Here is an 18,586-nt window from a genome sequence, read left to right on the forward strand (position 1 = left end):
GGCCATTTGGGACAGACTAAATTTGGGTTGCAGAGCCTCAGCAGGGAAAGAAGACTCTGCCCCCTAGTGGAGAGAAAGTAAAAATACAGTCCTGAAGAAATTTCTCTTTAACATTTAAGTAATGATTTATTGACTTGAGTTTATGTGGTGTCACATTTAAGATCATTCAAATTTTCTATTGGTCTTAAAATGCAGGTCTTCGCACTGTGGAAATCAAGCTGACGTTACATCAGAAACATTAGGGGTCTGTTTCCTGTGGAGATCAAGCTGACGTTACATCAGAAACATTAGGGGTCTGTTTCCTGTGGAGATCAAGCTGACGTTACATCAGAAACATTAGGGGTCTGTTTCCTGTGGAGATCAAGCTGACGTTACATCAGAAACATTAGGGGTCTGTTTCCTGTGGAGATCAAGCTGACGTTACATCAGAAACATTAGGGGTCTGTTTCCTGTGGAGATCAAGCTTACGTTACATCAGAAACATTAGGGGTCTGTTTCCTGTGGAGATCAAGCTGACGTTACATCAGAAACATTAGGGGTCTGTTTCCTGTGGAGATCAAGCTGACGTTACATCAGAAACATTAGGGGTCTGTTTCCTGTGGAGATCAAGCTGACGTTACATCAGAAACATTAGGGGTCTGTTTCCTGTGGAGATCAAGCTGACGTTACATCAGAAACATTAGGGATGTTTCCCAGGCGCTGAACAAATCTAGTGCTGGAGTAGAAAGCATGCTCAAATGGACATTCTCCATTGAAATAGGGTTTTTAGTCCAGGATAGGCTTGAATCCGTGTCCAGGAAACAGACCCTACGAGTTGTAACACTGGTTGTATCAACATGTTATGACACTTTAGAACAGTCAATGTAATTCTTTAACGACAAGGAAACGTGACAAAGTGTGAAACTGAAACAAAAGGAGCCAAATCGAGCACTGGGTTTTTCCGTTTTATTTAAGGTTTCTTTTTCCAGACCTGCAGAGGACAGTTCAATTCCTTTAAGCTCCTCAATGAGTGTTTAACTCAGCATCATGTTCAAAACCACGGTAGTATGACTGACCGTTGGTTTCTCCTGGATCAGTTCTTGTTTCTGGTGAATACTGTTTTTAATAGGGGACAGCAGGAGAAAGAGGGAGGGATGAACAGAGCGAAAGAGAGAGAAAGATGGAGAGATCATGAGTTAAGACTAAAAGAAAGGGTCTGTGAAGGAAGGAGAGGTTATTAATTCTCTTGGCCCAGAGGAAGGCAGAGAGCTCCTTGGATTAAATTGCAAGCCGTCGTTTGTCAGCTTGTCTTGTAGCACTTCACGATATCACATTGCATTATTTCCATTCTCAGACGTTTTATACAGATACATATCAGAACATCTTGACACCATTTCCCAATCACTCAAGCGCCTCTCATTAATTCATGGTAAAGGCCTCGTTGAAAGCCCTCACGGGTCTAACAAGGTGTAAACTTGTAACGCTATTGGCTACCCTTATTAGTATTAGTTTTGACCTGCATATCCTGGAAGCCTTTTCATCAACCCCTTCATTTCTGTTTTGTCTGCTTTCTGGTCGTTCTCCTGATAAGGGTTTAGCTACTGGAGGTACCACACAGTGGCACTGTGTAGAAGACCAAATCCTGGTTTCAGGATGTCCCAGTATTAGCCTGTAATATTCCCAACAGTTTTTAAATACTGTACTTTTTTCCCCCTAGCCTCGACGCCAACCGCTCCGTTTCACCAGAATTAGCAGTTAACGTGCCGAGGTCTGGTATCGCGAGTCTTGACCTATTCTTCTTCCGACCCGGGAACAGTGGACTCTTTAACCAGTCGGCCAGCCCTCCTGTTAGGTGGTGCTACTTCCTCTGATACAGAGGTTCAACTGAATCTTCCCTCTACTACAGGACGGGGCACCATGACCCCTGACCCCAAAGGGATGAACATTGGTTTTAATGACCTGCATGAGACAAGTCATTGGTTGGACGCGTTCCAGGCAGACTACATTGCAGTCGCCTGCCAGATCTCACAACGCCTGAATAGGTGTTCTCAGCTAACCAGTTAAATCAGCTATAGCTGATCAGTTCTCAGCTAACCACATATGATATAGCAGTCTGACACCGACTTCAAAGGTCGATCATTGGTTGCTGCATTGAGTGCAGCACGACTACAATCTAGTCGGCCTGGAACGTCACCATTGTGACCGTGTGTCTAACATGGAAACCGTAGCACGTATAGCCTACCTGTGCCCTCAACTCACCCCTCCTAACGTCTTAGTCCGCCCATCTCTGTCTGCAGAACTTCCTGTCATCTGAACCAACTACGACAAGTCCCTCAACAATAGTTCTCTAAAGATTCTCAACCATACCTGTTAAACCGTTAAACTGAGGCATTTTGTCACATGCCCAAAGTGAACCACTCCAGGGTTTCTCTGCAGCGAGGGAACGTAGAGTTTCATCCAGGTCTCCTGTTCTGTTGAAAGTGGGGTTGATGAGGGTATTTAGGGCAAAGCTTTAAGAGCAGATTTTCCATTCATTTGGTTGCTTCATCCTCAAAGAGTAATCGTGACTTCACTTCTTTCATCCATTTCATACCACGAGTTAACTTCTTAAAATGACCCACGTTAATCTGGTTTCCTGTGCGTTTTGTAGTTATCCACGTCGGCGTCACCAAACCTAGTACTGCTCCTGTTCTCCGTGCTCGTCTAGATCATAAAGAACGGACCTCAAGTGGAGCTCACAGCAGTGTCTGATCCCAAACAATTCACCTGGGTCATATTCATTATGCACCAAACGAAAGAAAACTAAGTGAAACCGGCGGGGACAACATGGATTTATCCAATAAGAAACACTTTCCGTTTTCAAAACGTTTCACAACTACTGAACCCCCACCCCCTGACTACTGGAGCTCACAGTAAGGCATTGACTTGGTCGGTGGCAGACCAAAAGGGAGGGTACCTAGCAATGCATGTCATGTGACACGGGGAAAGAAAAAAAGAGAGAAAAAAGGAACAAACAGGCCGTCAGAACAGAACAAAAAGATAGAAGTTTAAAGGACAAAGAAAGCAGCCTTGTTATTTTGTTAGCTAATAATTCTTCATAATTTGATAATCTGCAGATTGGTGTGTGTACACTGTATCTGCATCGGGTTGGGACACTGCTGTAATCTGTCTTTAGTGTCGGTCTCCGGCGGTGGTACTGTTTAGCAGCTCTGTAGCGCTCTGGCCTGGGGGTCTGAAGGCTGTCTGGAAACCTGGGGGAGGGCTGTGAAACTGGCTGGGGTTGGCCTGTGTGGGTTGGGCCAGGCTGGGAAGGTAAGGGGCCCAGCCGGAGCCAGCTCTGTGGTGGAGGGGGAGGTGTGGGTGTGAGGCAGCCTGGTCTAGGAGGCCATGGTGGTGGCTGTGGAGGGACAGGTGCTGTTGGTTCTGGGGCTGCTGGGGGAGAGAGGAGCTAGGCAGGGCAGGGCCGTCCATCTCTGTCAGGGCCTGGAGGGACTTGAGCCAGTGAGGAGGATTCTGGTCCTCTTGGAAAAGGTCTGAACTGTTCCCTGTCGAGGCTGGGATGCCTGAAGAGAGGAGAGAGATGGATGAGTGAGTGAGTGGGAACTGTAGGACAGAGTTTCCCAAACTCTGCATGCTTTGGTTTTTGCCCTAGCACCACACAGTAGATTCAAAATAGCCAACTCATCATCAGACTTTGATTATGGCAAAAACCTAAATGTGTACCCAGAGGGAGCCCTCGGGACCAGCTGGAGAAACCATGGAGACCCACTTCCATTTAGTATCTTTAGTGCAGTCTACAGATCTCCATGGAAAACAGTGACTACTGTTGGTGAGTAGAGTATCCTGGCTAAATAAAGATGACATGTCCAACTCTGCTTATAACACTTTCAAGCCTATCGTAATAAGTTATTGTAAATAGTTGTTAAAAATCTGCATGTTACATGACAGAATTAAGTCATTATCATCGTATTGTAATAAATACGTCTGGGGTTTACTCACTACCTGTGATGATGGCTGGGTCCATCCAGCTGGCCGTACCGTCCCAGCTGAGGCTGTGTGATAGCCCCACTGGCCCATTTAGCCCCCCCAGGTGGTTGGGACGCCCGATGTGATTCACACTGGAGGACGATGAGGAGGAGGAGGAAGAGGAGGAGTTGGGGAGACCGCCGAAGTTGATGTTAATGTTAGGGAGGAGAGCTCTCAGGCCAGCCTGCCATTCTTTCACATTGAGGCCATCTATAGAACAGCTGCTTTCTAGAGAGAAAACATATTTGATTAGAAAATAAGCAGGGCTGATTTGCTTCATTTAATACAGATTTTATGAATCCACACCTTCACAGGTGGCTTTGGACTGCCATCTTGTGGCCAAAACACAGAACTACAACTACATGTAATTTGTCATTTTGACCTTGCAGGAAACATGGGAGAAATCGGCAAAACGATGACATGTTTTGACATTCAATGCTTGTTACAGTCCTACTGGACAGACTGTATTAAACATGACTCAAACAGGGTTGGGGTCAACTGAATTTCAATTCAGTCCATTCAGGATTTAAACTGAAATGCCCATTTCAATTTTTGTTTACTTCCTGAATTGAGACAAGACATAACTTACTCCTAAACTCAACACTCCCAAGAAGACAGAGCCAGGGTCTTATAACAACCTACCTGATATGGGGATCCCTCCCAGCCCTGTACTGTGGCGCTGAGGAGGCATGCTCAAGTCCAGGAAGTTTCCATGTCCCCCTCCAGCGTTGGCCGAGTGGTTCAAGTGTGAGAGGTGATTATTGCTGCGTGCCGAGGGAGACATGTCCATCCAGGGATGCCGAGAGGCTGTGGCGGCCTGGGCAGCCTGACTTCCACCATGATGACTACTCTGACTCTGGGAACCAGGGAAACTAAAGGAACTATAGATTTGCCTGTGGTGGAGCTGAGAGAGTCGGGGTGGAGGTCCAAGGCTACTGGGGAAATGGTTGGGGTTGGAGGGGGGCAGGTGAAGGCCGTGGTGGGACCCGGGGTGGTGGAGGCTGAAGGGGCCGGGGGACCCCAGCGGACTGGGCTGGTCCTGGACTGACAGCTCCTTCTCTATGAGGTCAGCCAGGGCCTTCCTCGTGATGTCGAAGGGGTCGAAGCCTAGGTCGTCGTCCTGCTGTTGTGTCTTGGATGAGGAGCCGAAGCCGAAGGCCGCCTGCCAGTCTGTGGAGGACGAGACCGGTATTGTGTCTGGGGAAGGGAGAGAAGCATGGAAAATGTATATAGTGGTTATGTTTCAAAGCTGATATGTCCTAAATTACATGTTTACTGGGCTCTCATTTTTGATTATTTATCTAGAGCCTTTGATAGACTTCTAGCCCCAGACACATTGACCGCTCTGTTTGGTACAGTTGATGGGAATAACCACGAAGGGAAAGCTGTCTCTCTTTGTACTCTATTAGCCAAAAGGCTCATATTGCCATTTTGGAAACTGGAGACTGTACCTATACATATGGAAAAGATTCGATACAATACCTCCAATAGAAGTCAAATGTTTTACAAAATATGGCAGCCGATACTGGATAAATGGTCTAGTCCAGCTTCATAACTGGGTTGATGATCTGCTGCTACTCTGTGCTGTACTCCACTCAACATTTATTTTTGGCTTTACTACACTGCTTGTAATGACTATATGCTGTCTTCATATACATGTACCACCTAATAGGATTTTGTTTTATTTTGTGTTTGTGAGAGTTAAGTTTTGTTTTGTCCTCTAAATTGGCCATCCCATTCAACAGTACAATGAATGTTAGTATTGCTGTCTTTTTTATTTGATTTTTTATTGTAAAATAATAAACATATTATACAATTTTTTTTAAAGAGCCATGCGTCCTCCGAAACACAACCCAACCTAGCCGCTCTGCTTCTTGACCCAATGCACATCCAACCCGGATGCCAGCCGCACCAATGTGTCGGAGGAAAAACCGTGCACCTGGCGACCTGGTTAGTGTGCACTGCGCCCGGCCCGCCACAGGAGTCGCTAGTGCTCGATGAGACAAGGACATCCCTGCCGGCCAAACCCTCCCTAACCCGGACGATGCTAGGCCAATTGTGCTCCGCCTCATGGGCCTCCCGGTCGAGACAGAGCCTGGGCGCGAACCCAGTCCCTGGTGGCACAGCTAGCACTGCGATGCAGTGCCTTAGACCACTGCTCCACCCAGGAGGCGACACTGCACTGTTAAAGGAAGCATTGTCTACTAAACAGTGTGTGTGTGTGTGTGTGTGTGTGTGTGTCAGTGTCTAGCCCACACAACCCACCTGATGCGAAGAGGCTCTGTGGTTCAGGGGTCATGGGCCAGTCGGATCCCCCTCTAGGTGTGTTAGGGAAGGGGGGCAGGCCAGACGGGATAGGGTTGGGTTGTCTGAAGTTACTGTTGTCTGAGAAGAGCGACTGGGACTCTGCAGCAGCCCCCTCGAAGGGAGAGCGGGCGGTGAGGTCCACTACACTGATAGGAACCACCAGACTGCTCGGAGGTCTGGTCAGCCCCGGAGGAGAGGAGGGGGACTCACTGTTAGGCATCTGGAGAGGGGGGGGGAGACATTGGTAATGTCTGTGACAATGTAACATTTGTAAGAAATAAATCAGCTATATTTGAAATGGCTCAGAAGAAAATGTATACATATATTTAACAATCATTTCCCTAAATAACATCAATAGGTTTTTCATGTAATATAGTAGTTATCTATATACTTATACAAATCTTGAAAATACATGTAGGAAGGTTAAAACATTTCTGTGCTTCTACATTAAGTCATTAGTAAAGGTCTTCGTACCTGTTGTAATGTCTCTCCATTCACCATACTTATTGATTCCGGAGGTTTGTCGCTGGGACTAAAGAGAAACAGACAATGATCTTCATGGCCCACCACCAGCATTTAAAACGGACCAAAAGGAGGCCAGTTTGGCCTGTGAGTTAAAACCTTTTCACTTTATTGTGCTGACCTGAACCAAACTAGGGCTGGCTTGGATTCTCTCTTCACAGAGCCCTTTTCAACACGTTTCCAGCAACTATAGTGAATGTGTAACCATGCAGTACAGAACAGTACTGCCTGCCTTCTCAGTAAGCTTGGTTTAACCCTCCAGTATATATTGCCTGTGACATGTCAACATCTCTGTCATTGTAAAATGGACTAAAGTCTTATTTTTGTACAGTGCCTTCAGAAAGTAGTCTCACCCTTGACTTTACAAATTTTGTTGTGTTAAAGTCTGAACTTAAAATTGATCAAATGTAGATTTTTTTTGGTCACTGGCCTACATACAATAACCCATAATCAAAGTGGAATAATGTTTTTACAAATTAATTTAAAAGTCACATAAGTTGCATGGACTCTGTGTGCAATAATAGTGTTTAACATGACCTCGTCCCTGCACAGTTAATGACTACCTCGTCCCTGTACAGTTAATGACTACCTCGTCCCTGTACAGTTAATGACTACCTCGTCCCTGTACAGTTAATGACTACCTCGTCCCTGTACAGTTAATGACTACCTCGTCCCTGTACAGTTAATGACTACCTCGTCCCTGTACAGTTAATGACTACCTCGTCCCTGTACAGTTAATGACTACCTCGTCCCTGTACAGTTAATGACTACCTCGTCCCTGTACAGTTAATGACTACAGTTAATGACTCGTCCCTGTACAGTTAATGACTACCTCGTCCCTGTACAGTTAATGACTACCTCGTCCCTGTACAGTTAATGACTACCTCGTCCCTGTACAGTTAATGACTACCTCGTCTCTGTACTAGGTACACACATACAGATAACTGTAAGGTCCCTCAGTTGAGCAGTGAATTTCAAACAGATTCAACCACACAGACCAGGGAGGTTTTCCAATGCCTCACAATTTCAGGGATTTCACCATGAGGTCAATGGTGAATTTAAAACAGAGTTGAATGGCTGTGATAGGAGAAAACTGAGGATGGATCAACAACATTGTAGTTAGTCAACAATACTAACCTAAATGACAGTGAAAGGGAAGTCTGTACAGGAAAAAAAACTATTCCAAAACATACTTCCTGTTTGCAATAAGGCACTAAAGTAATACTGAAAAAGAAAATGTGGTCAGCAATTCCTTTTTGTCCTGAATACAAAGTGTTACGTTTGGGACAAATCCAATACAGCACATTACTGAGCTACATATTTTCAAGCATAGTGGTGGCTGCATAATGTTATGGGTATGCTTGTAATATTTAAGGAATGGCAAGTTTTTCAGGATAAGAAAAAACTGAATGGAGCTAAGCACAGGCAAATTCCTAGAGGAAAACCTGGTACAGTCTGCTTTCCACCAAAAACTGGGAATGAATGTACCTTTCAGCAAGACAATAACCTAAAACACAAGGCAAAATCTACACTGGATTTGCTTACCAAGAAAACAGCTAATGTTCTTGAGTGGCCGAGTTACAGTTTTGATTTAAATCTACTTGAAAATCTATGTTAATACCTGAAAATGGTTGTCCAGCAATGATCAACAACCAATTTGACAGAGCTTGAAGAATTTAGAAAATAATAAATAGGCAAATAGTGTATAATCCAGTTGTGGAAAGCTCTAAGAGATTTACCAAAAAAGCTGTAAATCACTGCCAAAGATGATTCAGGATTGTGAATACTTATGTACATGAGATATTTATGCATTTAATTTTTCAATAAATTTGCACCAATTTTTAAAAACATGTTGTTTTCATTGTCACTATGGAGTACCCATGTTGAATTCAGGCTGTAACAACAAAATGTGGAATAAGTCAAGGGGTATGAATACTTTCTGAAGGCACTGCATATCAGGGATTCTCAAAGTGGGATCCAGGTTCTGCAGGGGGTCTGTAGCCAGATCTCTCAATCTATATCCATCCACACACAATTAAAAAAAATATATATTACAAAAAGAGAATTTTGGCCAAGGGATCCATGCAATATATTTAAAGTGTGTAATATTAATCTATAATGTATGTTCTTAACTCTGGGCAACATGGACCTCGGAGACTCAGACATATTGATATCCACAGTACTCCAATTATACATTTTTCAACTCAATACTATCCCCTCCCCCATTTAATAAGAATTATTTATTTATTTTTTTACTTAACTGCGCTGTAATTTAAGTTTTAAAAACTGCGAAGTTCTCTCTGCCTAATGGCAAAAAGTGTAGAATTACGGGAAATTAGCTTTAAATCTGCATTATTTTCTCTCAGATGGCAAAAAGTGGGCATTTTAAAATGTTCCTTCCTCGGGGCTGAGACTTGGTTCGTCTGGCCATGTAATGCAGAAGTCATAGTAAAAAGAATCCTTGTAGGCTATTTGTTAAAATGGCACTCGAGTAATGTTCTGATTATGAGGGGGTGCTTTCACAAAAGTGGTCCATTACCCAAAAGGTTTGATAAGCCCTGTTCCATATTACCTGTTGCTGTCACAGTTAGAGGAGAAGGGGGACAGGGCAGCACCCTGACCAGACCCCATCCCCAGCTCGGTGTCCAGCCCCAGGCCAAGTCCTAACCCATCGGTTAGGCCCTCTGGGTCCAGGCAGCAGTCTAGCAGTGGAGGAGACTTCCTGTCCTCTGACAGGCCATTGGCCAGTTTGCCACCGTACCCCGATAGAATCGGCCACCCATCTTTGCCATTGTTGGGTCTGTTGTGATAAATGGACAAACATATAATAAAGAGATGTTGTGTGGTGGAAATCAATAGAAGCCTAAGATGGTCAAGCGGTTAGTGCCACAGCCTCCAGGACAAATATTTACTGTTGGGTAGATAGGGGAAAGCCAAAATACCAAACATACCTGTGTGTAGAATTTGAAGATCTGCTTTTGGACTTTTCCCCTGCACACGGTGACGTTTGTAGAAAGCTTGGGTTCATTTTGTAGAGGTCCTGGAGTAGTGTTTGCTCGTATTCTTGGTGTTTCCCAGCCTAAGGACAAACATAACGTTAAGTCACTTAAGCAGTGAATCATAAACACACAACGCTCCCACTGTTCACCACAGACACCTACTCAATTCAACTGTGTCCCAGGTTCCACCTAGGACCCAGATCTAGGATGACAACGACATTAGGAATCGGTTATACTGCACATCCAGATCTGGGACCAGGCTAGCTTCAAATAACATTAATGCTGAGGTCCAAAGACACTTGAAGTAAGAACATGGTTGAAAAAGGCAGATACTAAAACACCCAAAAGGAAATAAAATAACAAGATCTAACCCGGGACAAGGTTTACACACAGGCAAGAACAGTACATGACGGCAAGAGAAAGTTGTTAGGCATCTCTATTCACCCACCAACAAATCACACAGGAAAAAAAGGAAAAAGGATTTGTTACCTGCATCTCCTCTTTAGTAAAGCTAGCCGCCTCGTCCCCCAGCTCATGTAGATACATACAGTCTGGTTTGGGACACTGCATGCTTTTGAGGAAGTAACTGCAGTATTTTGTTGTACCTAAAGAAGCCTGCATTTAAAAAAAAAACACATTATTTTAAATACAGAAAGGAGAGCTCAGTGAAAATGTACTTGACAAATGTTCTCTTCAGTTGTTGCCCTCTAAATCATATTATTACATATCTAAGACAAAAGGTCATATAGCATTTAAGATAAGATCGTACTTTATTTGATAACGTTCCTTACAATAAGTCTACAAACAGTTACTTCTAGGACCAGTTTCCCAGACAGATTAAGCTTTGTCCTGGACTAAAATGCACATTCAGTGGAATTTCTCCATTGAGAATTGTTATCCAGGATTTGGTTTAATTTGTGTCCAAGAAACTGGCCCTGAATGTCTGTTTCGGTCACCTTGAGTGTTCTGCCGTCCACCACTACATTGTTTACACATTGTATTGCTCTGAGGGCGTCTTCAGAGCGGATATAGGTGACATAGGCACTGGCACTGGGACCCTGCGGATCAGAAAAGTTATTATAATAATAATATTCAGAATAGGTCATAAGAAAACACACTGCTTCGTTAGAGATGTATTGAGAGGAACCCACTTTTGAATTCAATCCCACTTTTTATGATCTGACTTTTCTCCAAAGTAATTGACAGTACAGCGAGTTTGTAACAGTACCAGCCGAAAGTTTGGACACCTACCCATTCAAGCATTTTTCTTTATTTTTTTCTACATTGCAGAAAAATAGTGAAGATATCAAAAATATTTACTAACACATATCAAATCATGTCGTAACCAAAAGTGTTAAATCTATGATTCATCAAAGTAACCTTGATGACCGCTTTGCACACTCTTGGCATTCTCTCAACCAGCTTCACGAGGTAGTCACCTGGAATGCAGTTCAATTAACAGGCCTACCTTGTTAAAAGTTAAATTCCAAATTCTTACCTTCTTAATGCATTGACCCAATCAATTGTGTGACAATGTAGGTGTGCTATACAGAAGATAGCCCTATTTGGTAAAATACCAAGAGCAACTCATATAAGTATAGAGAAAGGACAGTCCATCACTACTTTAAAACATGAAGGTCAGTCAATTCTGAAAATGTCAAGATCTTTGAACGTTTCAAGTGTAGTCGCAAAAACCAAGAGCTATGATGAAACTGGCTCTCATGAGGACCACCACAGGAAAGGAAAACCCAGAATTACCTCTGCTGCAGAGAATCAGTTCATTAGAGTTAACTGGCTCTCATGAGGACCACCACAGGAAAGGAAAACCCAGAATTACCTCTGCTGCAGAGTACAAGTTCATTAAAGTTACGAGCCTCAGAAATTGCAGCCCAGTTCAAGTAACAGACACATCTCAACATCAACTGTTCTGAGGAAACTGTGTGAAGCAGACCTTCATGGTAGAATTGCAGCATTTAAACCAATTCTAAAGGACACCAATAAGAAGAGGATACTTGTTTGGGCCAAGAAAAAAAAAGAAATGGACTTAAGACCGGTGGAAATCTATCCTTTGTTCTGATGAGTCCAAATGATAGATTTTTGGTTCCAACCGCCGTGTCTTTGTGAGGCGCAGATTAGGTGAACGGATGATTTTCACATGTGGTTGCCACCGTGAAGCATGGAGATGTGATGGGGCTTTAATGGCGACACTGTCAGTGAATTATTTAGAATTCAAGGCACACCTAACCAGCATGGCTACCACAGCATTCTGCAGCGATACGCCATCCCATCTGGTTTGCGCTTAGTGGGACTATCATTTGTTTTTCAACAGGACAATAACACAAAACACACCTCCAGGCTATGTAAGGGCTATTTGACCAAGAAGGAGAGTGATGGAATGCTGCATCAGGCCTCCACAATCACCCAACCTCAACCCAATTGAGATGGTTTAGGATGAGTTGGACCGCAGAGTCAAGGAAAAGCAGCCAACAAGTGATCAGCATATGTGGGAACCCCTTTCAAGACTGTGGGTAAAGCATTCCAGGTCAAGCTGGTTGACAGAAAGCTTTGCACACTCTTGGCAGTCATCAAGGCAAATGGTGGCTACTTTGAAGAATACAAAACACATCTTGATTTGTTTTATACTTTTTTGATGACTTCATGATACCCTTGAATGAGTAGGTGCGTCTAAACTTGACTGGTACTGTATATATTTTAGTATGGCGATAGAACCCACGACTGTTCTCCGTTACCAACCTAAGTGTGCTACCCTCCTCCCAAGTGAGCCACACAGAACCAGTTCTTACCTGTGAACCTGCATATGATGTGCTGTTGTTGATGACCACCTTGTGTATTTTCCCAAACTTCCCAAAATACTCTGGCCTTTTTAGAACCTGTGCAGAAATGAAGAGATGGAGACATTTTTCACAAACAAAGCTTCATGAATACAGTTGAGGGAAAACAAATATAGCTACATCAGTAGACCGGAAATATGATCAAGTAACAGAATAGTGAGATGAAATTCTGAATATCTTTGTCCAACTACTTAAAGCAGGGCTCTCCAACGCTGTTCCTGGAGAGCAACCCCTCCTTCAGGTTCACTCCGACCCTGCTCCTGGAGAGCAACCCCTCCTTCAGGTTCACTCCGACCCTGCTCCTGGAGAGCAACCCCTCCTTCAGGTTCCCTCCGACCCTGTTCCTCAGGTTCCCTCCGACCCTGCTCCTGGAGAGCAACCCCTCCTTCAGGTTCCCTCCGACCCTGTTCCTGGAGAGCAACCCCTCCTTCAGGTTCCCTCCGACCCTGTTCCTGGAGAGGAACCCCCCCCCCTTCAGGTTAACTCAGACCCCAATTGTAACTAACCTGATTCAACTTATCAACAAAATAATTCTTAGAGTCAGGTGTGTTAAACTAGGGTTGGAGTGAAAACCTACAGGAACAGGGTTGGAGTGAACAACTCATGGATACAAATTTTTTGTCTCTGTGTGCAGTTGAGATGATTGACATTAGCTTAGGGCAATTGCTGGAACTCTCCCGGTACAGTAGCCAGCTCCTTTCAAAAGCAGGAAAATAAATCTAACTACTGTAAAGCTTAGGTAGTTATTTATTAGTGCTAATAATCTACACATAGTAATCAATATTTTATAAATTCATACATTTGACTGAAAATATATATATTTTTATGGTTATCCACTTCCTCATTTTCTGTCCCATTGTAGCATAGAGATGTACAGAGATCGCAATGTGGTATCCGTCTCAATGGGATTTCCCAAGGACTCACAGACAACATACCGGTAATGGGACTGATACAACAATTGTGACCTCTATACATCTCTATGAGAAATACAACCCCAAGTCTCAAAATCTCACAGTATCCCTTTAAAAATGACTGAAGCAAAGTGGAGGGGTGGGGACTTCAGTAGGTTTAACGCGACGTGTTAAAAACTATTTCCAATCAATGTGCTAAGTGCTTTTGATCTCCACCGGCATCTGTGAACATCAAATACTCTACGATAAAACCATGTATTCTGCACATAAGCAGCAAAAAAAAAAAAAAATCCCAGGTAAAAAATAAATAAAGTATGCATGGGTTAACTGAAGAAGGAATGGGATAGTATATCATGTTACCTATAGAAGAAACCTTGGCATTGGTCTGAAATCAGAAGAGAAAATATGGACATCCTAAAAACAACTAATTACCTAGATGTCTCCTACACTATCGATGATGGACTCACCTTCGGGTCGGTGAGGCTTCTAGAGGAAAATCCTCAAAAAAGGATAGTTCAACTAGGGTTGCAAAATTCAGGAAGCTCACAAATTTCCCATGTTTTCCAAAAATCCTAGTGGTAGGATTCCCAATTTCTTGAAAACTTGGGAATTTCTGGAATTTTGCCACCTTAACAAAAAGGATCTAGATACTCTGAATGATCGGCTATGAAAAGCCAACTGACATTTACTCCTGAGGTGCTGACTTGCTGCACCTTCGACAACTACTGTGATTATTATTATTTGACCCTGCTGGTCATCTATGAACATTTGAACATCTCGGCCATGTTCTGTTATAATCTCCACCCGGCACAGCCAGAAGAGGACTGGCCACCCCTCATAGCCTGGTTCCTCTCTAGGTTTCTTCCTAGGTTCTGGCCTTTCTCAGGAGTTTTTCCTAGCCACTGTGCTTCTACACCTGCATTGCTTGCTGTTTGGGGTTTTAGGCTGAGTTTCTGTACAGCACTTTGAGATATCAACTGATGTACGAAGGGCTTTACAAATACAGTCGATTGATTGGCCTATACTGATATAGTAGATCTACACTGAGTATTCCAAACATTAGGAACACCTCCCCTTTTGCCCTTAGAACAGCCTCAATTCACCAGGACACGCACTCTACAAGGTGTTGAAAGCGTTCCACAGGAATGCTGGCCCATGTTGATCCCAATGCTTCCTACAGTTGTGTCAAGGAGGCTGGATATCCATTGGGTGGTGGACTGTTCTTTATACACACAGGAAACTGTTGAGCATGAAATACCCAGCAGCATTGCAGTTCTTGACACAAACCAGTTTGCCTGGCACCTACTACCATACCACAATCAAAGGCAATTCACTTTGTCTTGCCCTTTCACCTTCTGAATGGGACACAATCCATGACTCAATTGTCTCAAAGCTTAGAAAATATTTCACCAGTCTCCTCCCCTTCATTTTATTTATTAAACTAGGCAAGTCAGTTAAGAACAAATTCTTATTTACAATGACAGCCTAGGAACAGTGGGTTAACTGTCTTGTTCAGGGGCAGAATGACAGAGTTTTACCTTGTCAGCTCGGGGATTCAATCTAGCAACCTTTTGGTTACTGGCCCAACGCTCTAACCACTAGGCTACCTGCTGCCCCATGATCTACATGGGGCAGTTTTAACAAGTGACATCAATACGGGATCATCCTTTTCACCTGGTCAGTCAATGTCATGGAAAGAACATCTAATATACACTCAATGTATAATGTAGTAAGCTCATAGGCGTCTCACCTCTGGATCTGCGAGCCTTTGAGAGAGCCCGACCACAAACACCAGGTTTCTCTGCACCACGCGGACGCTGGCCAGGTGTTTCCTGTTCTCTGTCACCTTCTGCTTCTTCTCGTTCTGTTTCTGCTTCTTCTCGTTCTTTATCCTCTGGATCTCCTCCTGTGACAGGGGCTTGTACACCGCAGGGTCCTCCGGGTACGGCTGGATGGTAGGAGCAGAGATAGACAGGTAAACTCACCTGTACAGACTATAGGTATATCCTTCTGGGGAGAGTTAGGAGCTGAGTAGAATCATTTATGCCTCTGATGGATGAATAAAGTAGTATTACATTATACTAGATCAGTACTCTCCAACCCTGTTCCTGGAGCGTTACTGTCATGTAGGTTCTCGTTCCAACCGTAATCAAGCGCACCCGATTATAATAATTAGCTGGTTGATAAGCTGAATCAGGTTGAAACGAAAACCTACAGGAGGGTAGCTCTCCAGGAACAGTGTTGAAAAGCCCTTTACGAGACTGTAGGTGACATTACCATAACCCCCAACGAGCCAGCCTTTTTCTGCAGACGGGGCAGAGGCCGTTCTCGTCTGTGTGGACACGGTGCCAGCAGAAGTTTAGGAGAAAGGCTAGGGGGTTAGGATAGGTTAAGTACCTTTCTGCAGGCGGGGCAGAGGCCGTTCTCGTTTGTTCAGATGCGGTGCTAGCAGAAGGGCTAGGGGTTAGGATAGGTTATGCACCTTTCTGCAGACAGGCCAAAAAGGTTGTTCTCGTCTGTGCAGATGCAATGCCAGTAGAAGGGCTAGGGGTTAGGATAGATTACGTACCTTTCTGCAGGCGGGGGCAGAGGCCGTTCTCGTCTGTGCGGATGCAATGCCAGCAGAAGGGCTAGGGGTTAGGATAGATTACGTACCTTTCTGCAGGCGGGGCAGAGGCCGTTCTCGTCTGTGCGGATGCAATGCCAGCAGAAGGGCTAGGGGTTAGGATAGATTACGTACCTTTCTGCAGGCGGGGCAGAGGCCGTTCTCGTCTGTGCGGATGCGGTGCCAGCAGAAGCGGCAGATCTGGTAGCCACAGGTGCAGGGGAAGAAGTTGACGTCGTCAATCTCCAGCGGCTCCATGCACAGAGGGCACTCCATAGAGTCATCCTTCATCTCGGGGCTGTGGGACATCCTATGGTACGGTGAAGGGAGCAGGTGTCACGGCTGGGAGGGAGGAGCGTAGTATGGGATGGGAGCTTTAGTAAGACATCAAGTTATCTTAATTGTCCCAATTGGGAAATGTGTTGTGCAGTCAGGATTCAACAATAAACATTAAAAACATACATGAAACAATGAGATGGATAAAAAGGGACAGTCATTGTTGAAAAGTGCAGCAATAAATAGACATTTCCTTTCATGTGCAGATGAGATAGGATAGAGACTGGAAAGACAATTCTGCTACTCACAGACTCTATTTTGACTATTTTCTAAGTAGGTAAATAAATGGTCAACAATTGATAGGTTTCCATCCAATTAGAAACAGATTTGCATGCAAATATTCAAAAATCCCCATAAAACGATGGCCATTTTCCATCCAGAGATGTATTCCCATCAAGTTAGTTTGATATGGCCATTATATCAATACTTGCACATAAACATCTTCATTTCTCACGTAATTAATTTTACATACACAAAAAGATCACCTCTTGTAGCTTATATTGTTGAATTTTTAAAATATATTTTTTAAATTGAACAAATCTGCTTGACTCCATCAAGCTTGTAGAAACTTTTTATCTGACATAATTTACTCGCATTAAAAAAGTTGGATCGGAAACCTGGATAGTGGAGGACATTAATAGTACACTAGTGACAAGCAAAACGTAGGCCTAAATCAGACCTGCTCACTTAACTAGTGGTACTGGTGTCTTAATATTTTAGTAGTCGAAGCTGAATGTTATGAGGATCATCACCAACTTCTGCCTGTGTTACAGGTCAATTGGCAACAGCTTGATACGAAAGTAGCAGATTGTGGTAAGGACAGCCAGCCACAAACACATTATGTGATGTTGTTTAGACAGGAGGAGGGCGTACCTTCTTGTAGATGTCAACTGTAATAGATCAAAGACTGATTAAAAACCAGGTCTATTGAATCTTGGAGTTTGTGGAAGAGTTCGCGCTGGTCTTTAATAGAACTAGATTGCAAACTGGAAGTCACTCTACCAGTGAGCTAGCTAGCTGATTACAAGTAACGGCAATTGACAAACTAGCTTACGTTAGCTTCATGGGTAACACTAGTTAACCAACTAACATTAGGTACTTTCCAATATAATAGTTCAAACGCATATTTAAATCCCTTGCTAAACTACAGCGGACATAGCAAACATTCCCCTCAACAAATAATGCAGGTATACAAGTACTATAAGCAGCAATGGTCAGATGACTGATACTATGAAGCCAAATAGCTAGGTAATTAACGTTAACATGCTGCTAATGGTTTGCAATGATTCTCTCCTGTGTTAACATATGTTAGTTAGCTCGCAAAAAAAAAAGCCGGTCAGGTGCCTAAAACAATAAAAATAGGAGTAAGACTCAAGTCAACGAGTCAAATGCCGTCCGTTTTTGACGTTTTGCTTTGAGTAAATACCCAACGTTCACATGACAGGCACTGTCGTGTGAATACAAAGTGACAGCTTGTTAACCAACGAAAGTGCTAAGAGGCTAACGTTAGCAAACAAGCTAACTTCAGAATCTAGGCTAGTTAGCGACTGCGGCCTACTAACGTTAGCTTGCGAGCTAACAGACTCAAGACACAGTAAACCATTGACATTAGATTAAATCCACAACTAGCTAGGCGTCAATGCAAAAAAATGATTGGCATTGAGGCAGAAACTGTATAAATTCGTTCAAGATAAATGTTATGTTACCACGAAATTACCAGCAGACAGTTACAATAATAGTTTCGACTAGCTAGCTACTTACCCTGTACGTATTACAGGGATTCCAATCCAAACGGACAGTCACACCAAATTGGGCGGGGATTGCTGATGTCTCTGAACTGTCCAGATTTGTAGACACTTGAGATTATGTTAGACTTATTATTGCGCTATAATTCAAAAAGCTTGATAGATGTTTTGTCCTTTTCTTGTTTTTTTTATTTTATTTTTATCTGTAAAGAAGATACGCTCTAACCACCATCTTAGCTAGCATTAAAATAGGGAGGAGTGAATGAAGCAAGCATTCAGTACGTACTGCGGCGGCGCAGAAGGT

At 43.5% G+C, this 18,586-nt stretch overlaps 1 protein-coding gene across 5 annotated transcripts; it reads right to left on the reverse strand.

Annotated features, from left to right (window-relative positions):
• Nucleotides 1-931: 931 nt before the first annotated feature.
• On the reverse strand, nt 932-18,550 carry LOC124032727 (CCR4-NOT transcription complex subunit 4-like). 5 transcript variants are annotated; one of them, XM_046344888.1, is made up of 13 exons: nt 18,299-18,550; nt 16,337-16,511; nt 15,347-15,544; nt 12,638-12,724; nt 10,790-10,891; nt 10,323-10,448; nt 9,786-9,913; nt 9,407-9,634; nt 6,787-6,844; nt 6,271-6,532; nt 4,648-5,202; nt 3,979-4,233; nt 932-3,542 (listed from the first exon to the last, which is right to left on the reverse strand). In XM_046344888.1, exons 2-13 carry the CDS (start codon nt 16,508-16,510, stop codon nt 3,151-3,153), a joined length of 2,565 nt encoding a protein of 854 aa, XP_046200844.1. In that variant the 5' UTR covers nt 16,511; nt 18,299-18,550; the 3' UTR covers nt 932-3,150. The 5 variants fall into 5 exon arrangements, with proteins under 5 accessions (XP_046200844.1, XP_046200845.1, XP_046200842.1 ...); XM_046344889.1 differs by having other exon boundaries at nt 3,982-4,233; nt 16,337-16,543; XM_046344886.1 differs by having other exon boundaries at nt 16,337-16,543.
• Nucleotides 18,551-18,586: the final 36 nt, after the last annotated feature.

Source organism: Oncorhynchus gorbuscha, linkage group LG01 (genome assembly GCF_021184085.1).
Source record: "Oncorhynchus gorbuscha isolate QuinsamMale2020 ecotype Even-year linkage group LG01, OgorEven_v1.0, whole genome shotgun sequence".
NCBI classification, from domain to species: Eukaryota; Metazoa; Chordata; class Actinopteri; order Salmoniformes; family Salmonidae; genus Oncorhynchus; species Oncorhynchus gorbuscha.

What these genes read in the sequence shown, in the direction of transcription:
- LOC124032727 (XM_046344888.1), bottom strand. Translation starts at nt 16,510, where the DNA reads ATGTCCCACAGCCCCGAGATGAAGGATGACTCTATGGAGTGCCCTCTG. An exon ending in ATGGAGAGACATTACAACAG is followed by an intron (nt 6,533 to 6,786) that starts GTACGAAGACCT and finishes CCCCCTCTCCAG; the next exon opens with ATGCCTAACAGTGAGTCCCC. An exon ending in CCCAGCCATCATCACAGGTA is followed by an intron (nt 3,543 to 3,978) that starts GTGAGTAAACCC and finishes TCCTCTCTTCAG; the next exon opens with GCATCCCAGCCTCGACAGGG.